We start from the raw sequence: 7,160 nt of genomic DNA on the forward strand, positions 1-7,160 counted from the left end.
AAATGTGTTTTATCGTAATTTGCAAACGAATTGCAGGTGATCTAGAAAATAAGCCAATTGAGGGAAATCCAAAACACATTAAACCAGCTCAACTTGGGAGAGAAATGCTAGCTGAAAATGAGAGACATCTGTTGAAACAATTCTGTGCTTTTTTTCTTCAGTTTTGCTAAATAATAAATATATAATTACCAGACAAAAAAGTCTGATTTAATCTTCGATAAAATTGCGATTCTGAAATAGTTTCGCAATTTTTAAAAGTTAACTTTGATATTCGCTCCAAATGTTTTTGAGTCTAAAACCGACTCAAACTTAGGGCAACGAAAATAACACATTTTCCAAGCCTCAATGTTTTCACTGACATATACACATTTACAATCTTAAGGTGAACTCAGCCATAAGGGGAAAGTAGGAACAGTGCCTTTTTTCTTTTTTGTAAACTGTGTCAGAAATCCAAGCGAGTGGACTCAGGGAGACTTCTAGTAGTTGGTTGTTTGTTTAGGAAGAAAATCCAATTGACAACCTTCATCTCACAAATATTTCTTGCTTGCGTTTCTTGCTCTTGAGAAAGAGCTCTTGCTCTGATTTGCATATGGCGTGATAAACAAAAGAAACTGTGATCATCTCACACAAAAGGCCAGATTCGAGCCGGTCACTGGTCAAGAATGGATCCGGTCTGGGAGTTCTGCTTGAGAGAACAGAGGATCTGCAAAGTTCAAATAGTACAAACAGGGCGGCAAGGCTACTCAGAGCCATCCCACTCCCAGAAACGAATGACACAAGCAGCTTTTCCCATGTGCCAGCCATTTCAGACCTCACATTTGAACAGAGTGCATGCAACACGGACCGGGAAGGGGTTGGGGGTTGGGGGGCTGAGAGGCGAGGAAGGAGAATGAGAAAAACAACCGACCATGAAACTTTCAACAAAACTGGGAAAGGCCAACATGTCTAAAAGTTACTCCCCCACCTCCGTGGGTCAAAACGCAACAGGTTCCGAAGTGCAAAGCAAACACCAACTGCTGCCGGACACAACCGCCCGCTTTCGAGTTGGCTGCCGAAGTGCAGGTCTGAAATGATCCTGCGAATTCACAGGCCCGCGCGCTCGGCCACTCCTGTCCCGCCTGGCCTCTCTGCCTCTGCCTGGCACCTATACATTCTATGTACATACAAACCGGGTCCCCGGTCGCGGGAGGGCGCACGGGGAGGCCGCAGCCGCTCGTACCTATACATATGTACATGTGTGCACACCGGTCCTCGCGAGGCGGCCCCGCGGGGTCATAGCGCGGCAGCGTAGGCCGCGGGGTAGGGGTCCAGCTGGGGCTTGCCCATGCCGGGCAGCAGGATGTAGGCGAGCGGCGGCTGCAGCCCGGGGCTGGGCCACGCGCTGCAGTTGCACGGGATCATGTAGCCCGGGTTGCCCGGGCTGGGGTGCGAGTGCGTGTGCCCCCCGGCGGCCGCGGCCGCCGCTGCAGCCGCCGCCGCCGCGCCGTGGAAGGCACCCGCGCCCGCGGTCGGGTAGCCCAGCGACGACGCGTACGGGAGACCGGACGAGGACGACGAGATCTCTGCCATCTTGGAGCCCAAGTCCAGCAGCGAGTAGGGGCTGCCCGCAGCGGCGGCGGCGGCAGCGGCGGCGGCGGCGGCGGCCGACTGCGGGAAGAAGACGCGCGCGGCGGCGGCAGCCGCAGCTGCGGCCGCCTTCTCGGGATTGGCGAGCAGCGACTCCGGCACCAGGCCGCCGGCCGCCCCCGCGTGCAGCCCGGCGCCCGCCTTGAGCGCAGGGTGCTCGGCGTCTGCCACGCCGCCCAGGCCGTAGGGCACCGGGAAGGCGAACTTGTCCTTCTTGAGCAGCGTCTTGGGCTTGCGCCGCGGCCGGTACTTGTAGTCGGGGTGCTCCTTCATGTGCATGGCGCGCAGACGCTTGGCCTCGTCGATGAACGGCCGCTTCTCCGACTCCGTGAGCAGTTTCCACTCAGCGCCCAAGCGCTTGCTGATCTCCGAGTTGTGCATCTTGGGGTTCTCCTGGGCCATCTTGCGCCGCTGAGCCCGCGACCACACCATGAAGGCGTTCATGGGCCGCTTGACGTGGTCCACTGGCTTGGACATGCTCTCGCCCTGCCGCGGCTGCAGCCCGCCGCCGCCCGGGCCCTCGCCCTCGGCCCGGAGGAAATCAATGTTGGCTGCCCGCGGGGACCCGCTCGGCCGGCCGGGACTCGCCGCGCCCCACGTCGCGTCCCGGCGTCGCTCCCGGCCCGGAGGAGGGGGCTGGAGGACCAGCCCAGGGCCACGCCGCGCCCCGGGCCGCCCTGGTGTCTCCGTCCGAGCGCTCGGGCAGGTTGTCTCTGGGACACTCTAACTTCTCTGCGGTGCCCCCTTCCCGCGGCGGCAGTTGGCCCTTTAAGTTCTTTGGGTCCTTCGTCTCCAGTGGTGTTTGCTGGTGAGCTCCTGCAGGTAGCGGCGGCCGGGCAGAGCGCTCCTCCTCCTCGGCCGTTCTCTCTTAAATGCAAAGCGTCCCCCAAAGTTGCGTCGCGGAGACTCCACCAAGTTGAGCCGAGGAGCCCGCCGCCGCGTGCTGCCAAGTGCCAAAGGGGGCTCTTAGCGGCTCGAGTGTTTGGGTTCTCCTCGGTGACTTTCTCATTTGACAGAAGCAGTGGGGGTGGGGAAGGCGGGGAGGTGGCCCTGGAGGAGGAAGAGGAGGGGGAGGCGGAGGAGCGTCCAGGCGTGCCACGAGAACGCAGAGCGCAGCAATGGATATAAGTACAAATACAGCAGCAACAGCCTGTCTTCTAGGCTCCGGGCAGGGTGCGCCGATGGGAAACCCCCAATCGGCTGGCTGTTTTTTGTTTTTTTTTTTTGCAGGGTGGGGAGCTGTCCCCCCCCAGCACCTGCCTCTCGAGTGTTCCTCTCCCGCTGCTGGACTGACGGGTGGGGCGAGGAAGGAGGATGGATAAGGCTTGAGCAAGCGTGAGTCGCCCGGCCTCAGAGGAAATTCTCCCGGCTCGCCGAGGAGCCGCGTCCGACCGTCCCCCGGGCCATGTCAGCTCCGCTCGCTCCTAGCCCCTTCAGACGCGCCTGCCGACTTAGGGCTCCCGGAGCTCGCCGGCCGCGGAGGGCAGCGCAGCCTCTACGCGGCGCCGCAGGCCTGGCACCGGCCGCGTCCCCGCCTCGCTCTTCTCGGCAGCCGCCCAGCACTTGTAACTAACTTCGCCCAAGTTTCCTGCGCCGCGGCGCTCCTCTCGGCGCGCTCCTGGGAGCGTGAGCCCGCGAGTGCGCGGCGTCCGGGGCCCCTCTGTCTTCGCCACTGCGGCCAGAGACGAGCCGGAGGAGGGGCGGAGGTGCTGGAGGAGAGTTAAGGAAAACGCGCCATCACCTCAGTTCGCAGGTCCGCGCTGGGGGCAGCTCCCGCTCTCCCCACTCCCGCGGCGCAGGGGGGCCCTGCCCAGCCCAGGCCGCCCTCTGCACCGGCTCAGGTGAGTGTGGCAACCTGCGTGTGTACGCGCCCGGAGCCGGCACTGGGTGTGCATGTCCAGCCGCGGCTGTGTGTGTATATCTGGGGGCCTGCGGAGGAGGTGGAGCCCGGGACTCTGGGAGGGAGGAGGGATCAGCGGAGCCGCCTCCCGCTCCCACACCCCCAGGACCTCGAATTAACAGATCCCCTCCGTCCCCCGCCCCTTCCCAATCCTCCTCCTCCCACTCCTTTTCACTTGAGAGCAGGTTTAGGCGAGTGGAGAGTCCGGAGCGCGCCGTGGAGTCTGCGCACTGTTTGGCGTTGGCAACCCCTGGTGTCATTCGGCTATCCAGGCCGGCCCGGCGCGCAGCTGCCCTGGTTGCGGCCCTGGGAGCCTCGCCGGGAGGAAGAAGATGGCAGGCACGAGTAGGAGAGCCTCTCCAACTACGGAGGAAGAGGGTTAAGTTTGGGGAAGGGGAGACTCACCCTTGAAAATGTTTGAGACTGTTTCTAGCAAAAGTGCTCATTTTCCTCGGAGGTCCAGGTGTTGCTTGCAACAGATGCTTCTCGCATTTTCTTGCACTGATGATGCACTCAGTCAGAGGTAGTGGGGTGAAAAATAGCTCAGGAGGGAATAAGGACACTCTTGGCAACCTTTCCGAAAAAGAGCTAGCCCAGGCTGAGAGTATGCATCCTTGACTGACTGTTCAGGTCTTTAAAAATTGTTTTGTTTGTCTTTTGTTGTGATCCTGGTCGCCAGAACCATCTATATGCTGATCTCTTTAAGGTACAGTTAACTTACAGTGTCTCACATGCACAACTAAGGTGAAGGTGTTTAAAATCATTAAGTGTAAGTAGTTTCCCTGGAAGAGAGAAGTAAAACGTACCAATCACTCAATGCTGGAATATTTTTATGCTAAGCATAATTTCCTTCTTTAGTAGTTAGAGCAGTTTTTTAAAAAAATAGTTGACACGATGCAGAAGTCAAACAGCATGATTCTGTTTCAGTATTTTCCTCACTTCTTGGTATGCTGCAGCACACTTAGAACATGATCTGTCTGGAGGTTTTATTCACATGGTGGCCTGCCCTTCAGGGAGAACTTGCTTGCCTTCTTTCTTTGGCAGTTTGGATTTGACCTAGCCCTGTGGTATGTGCAAGTAGGAACATCTACAAACGGTTAACTCTTTAAGTCTTCCTATGATTTATGTTCAGTTCATTCAGATACACACACAGACACAAAAGCTTTGATTGTAATTATGAACGTGAATTAAAACTGTTTCAGGTCATCAGATTTATTTAAAAGTTAGGCTTGTTTTGTTCATTTTAATAAAAGAATAGTGACTTAAAAATTACAGTCGTGATAACAGAACTGTGAACAGCAGTGGCATGTGGTTTGTGTTTTTCTGAAGATGTCATATTGACAAATGCTTATTTTGTATCAGTTATGCCCTTGCATTGTTAAAACAATTGGACTGATTTCTCCAGAACCATATTCCTTTACAGGCTCTGTAAAGACACTCTTGTCATTCACAGACTCTGGCTGGAGCAATATGAAAACACTAGCATGTGTAATTACATAGACTGGAATATTAAATATACTGTTTTGTGATAATAAACTACAAAATTATCATCCCTGAGCTTTTCACCTACTGACGTGTAAAATAGGTTTGAGACAAAAATACTATACACTGGCACACAAAGAACATATGTATATATAGGGCACAAGACATGAAAGCTGTTATTCACTAAATATTGTGAATAAAGTTAAATCTAGTCGTGAAAATTATTTTGACACATAAAAAGGGAGGATTGTGAAAATGTGTTTTATATTAGTGAGTTAAGTGATTTTATACTCTTCAAATTTAAGTTTAAAAATCTACTGCAATAAATTATTACATTAGAAGGAAATGTTTGTATGTATGATTGAAATGTATGCTTATATGTACAATATCTTATAGGAATAATATATGTAAAGTTCCTTGGATATAGTTTTTCCGGTATACATTTACAATATTGTCTGTCTAGTGATATTAAATGAGCCAAATTTGAATACTCTCAAGTCCAAGAATGTTGAACTGCGGGAAACAAAGGTGTCATAAGAAGAAAATGACTATTTGTGTGCTTGTCTATTCACCAAATGAATCTTCCCACATTTCAAAATAGGAAAGATTTGGTTTCAGTTTTTGGCTTCTAGGGGATCAATATTCTTGGCCTAACCCTTCACAACCAAGGAAACAGCCCTCATAATCATCCATGCAGTAAAGAAAGGCAAAGTGGCATCGCTGTTATGAATCAACCTTCACACCTCTTGCCTGAATCTGGTTGAGCTTTTAACAAAGTAAATTTTCAAGCCATTTTTATTCATATATAGCAAAATGTAAATTCACTTTTAATTTCCTCTTGTGCTTGAATTGATAGAGGCATATTTTTATTCTTGCTCGGTTTTGTCCTAAAGATGAAAAAAAATCCCACCGCATAGGAAATGGAATAGTCTGTGTGAGTGAACAGTGAAGGAAAATAAATTGAAAGAGAATTGGTAAGTCTGATGGGCTTTATGTTGGCAACTCTTGCTTGTAAACACCTAAAGAACAGTATAATTTGATCAGTGTAATTCGTGTGGGTCTGTATTTCCCTTGTGGCCACGGTGATATCGGTGATCACAAATATATCTAATCAGAAACTGAGTGACACTGCCTCCAAAAAAAGTTGTGGGCCTGTGTAAATTCAGTTTTCTCTTTTCTCCCTTCAATTCTCCCCAGAAAATAGTCTCTTTTCAATTCTAAAACTTTCACTAGGAGGCAGCAATGAGATTGTTGGGGAATAAAAAATACCTTGGCAACACGACAGGCTGGCTGGCTTGCTTTCTCTTCCACAAGGGAGGGGAGAATACTTGGGTCCCAATGTGAACAGAATCGTTTTCCCCCATCGTTTCATCCTCCTCGCTCTCACTGGATTTTCACCCAGGTGGCTCACTGTCACATTTTTCTAGAACCATAGGGATGATAAAGCAAAGCAGCAAGCCAATGGGGTAATGAGAGGTGACTAGATGGAAGTGATGGGCAGTGAAGGTGATGCCTTCAAAGTGCAGAGGCCGAATAATCATTCATGCACACTGAGAGCTGGCAGCTGTTGTTAGATAATGTCGGGGATCTGTTCTTAAGCAAGTGCAGTGAAAGAATTCAGAAGCTTTCATACCTGCATAGAGAGGTGATATAGCCTGTTTGTCCTGTTAAGAAGGAAATGAGAAGACTGTGACAACAGCCAACCCTGAGGCTTTTGTCACAGTTCTGTGGTCTCACTCCTATTAGCCCCCAAAAGGGGGAAAATCCCAAACACATGATCTCCATAAAGCCCGAGAGACAAGAGCTGTTTGAGGTCAACACTCATCATGGAAAGCAACGGCTGTCAGAGTGGCCCTTCACCAGTGCCTCCTAATTTTTTATCCTTTTGAGATTTCTGGCCTTTTATTCTCACTGTTCCTGCCACACTTAAACCTCTGCATCGTGTTAACTATTTTTTTAAAAAACTACTCTAACTACTAAGGAAACTGGGAATATACAGATCACTCATGGAGAACACCTTTCCTCATGTCTCCTGAGCAGGGCTCAAGCAGGCTGACATTTTCAAAAGGAGCCTTACTTAGAGGATAGAGCAGGAAAAACAATGTCAAAAACAGTCCCTTCTTGCCCTCTCCTCCTAAAAAAAAAAAACCTC

At 51.1% G+C, this 7,160-nt stretch overlaps 1 protein-coding gene and 1 long non-coding RNA gene across 3 annotated transcripts; one reads left to right on the top strand and one right to left on the bottom strand.

The window, feature by feature from the left end:
• Positions 1–1,272: 1,272 nt before the first annotated feature.
• On the bottom strand, positions 1,273–2,587 carry SOX21 (SRY-box transcription factor 21). Of its 2 annotated transcripts, XM_026446576.1 has the most exons (2): positions 1,667–2,587; positions 1,273–1,600 (listed from the first exon to the last, which is right to left on the bottom strand). In XM_026446576.1, exons 1-2 carry the CDS (start codon positions 2,101–2,103, stop codon positions 1,273–1,275), a joined length of 765 nt encoding a protein of 254 aa, XP_026302361.1. In that variant the 5' UTR covers positions 2,104–2,587. The 2 variants fall into 2 exon arrangements, with proteins under 2 accessions (XP_026302361.1, XP_026302360.1); XM_026446575.1 differs by having other exon boundaries at positions 1,273–2,587.
• Positions 2,588–2,779: 192 nt separating this feature from the next.
• On the top strand, positions 2,780–6,287 carry LOC111546626. Its single transcript, XR_002732844.2, has 2 exons — positions 2,780–3,467; positions 3,712–6,287. It is a non-coding gene; the product is annotated as an uncharacterized LOC111546626 (long non-coding RNA).
• Positions 6,288–7,160: the final 873 nt, after the last annotated feature.

Source organism: Piliocolobus tephrosceles, chromosome X (assembly GCF_002776525.5).
Source record: "Piliocolobus tephrosceles isolate RC106 chromosome X, ASM277652v3, whole genome shotgun sequence".
Classification (NCBI taxonomy): domain Eukaryota; kingdom Metazoa; phylum Chordata; class Mammalia; order Primates; family Cercopithecidae; genus Piliocolobus; species Piliocolobus tephrosceles.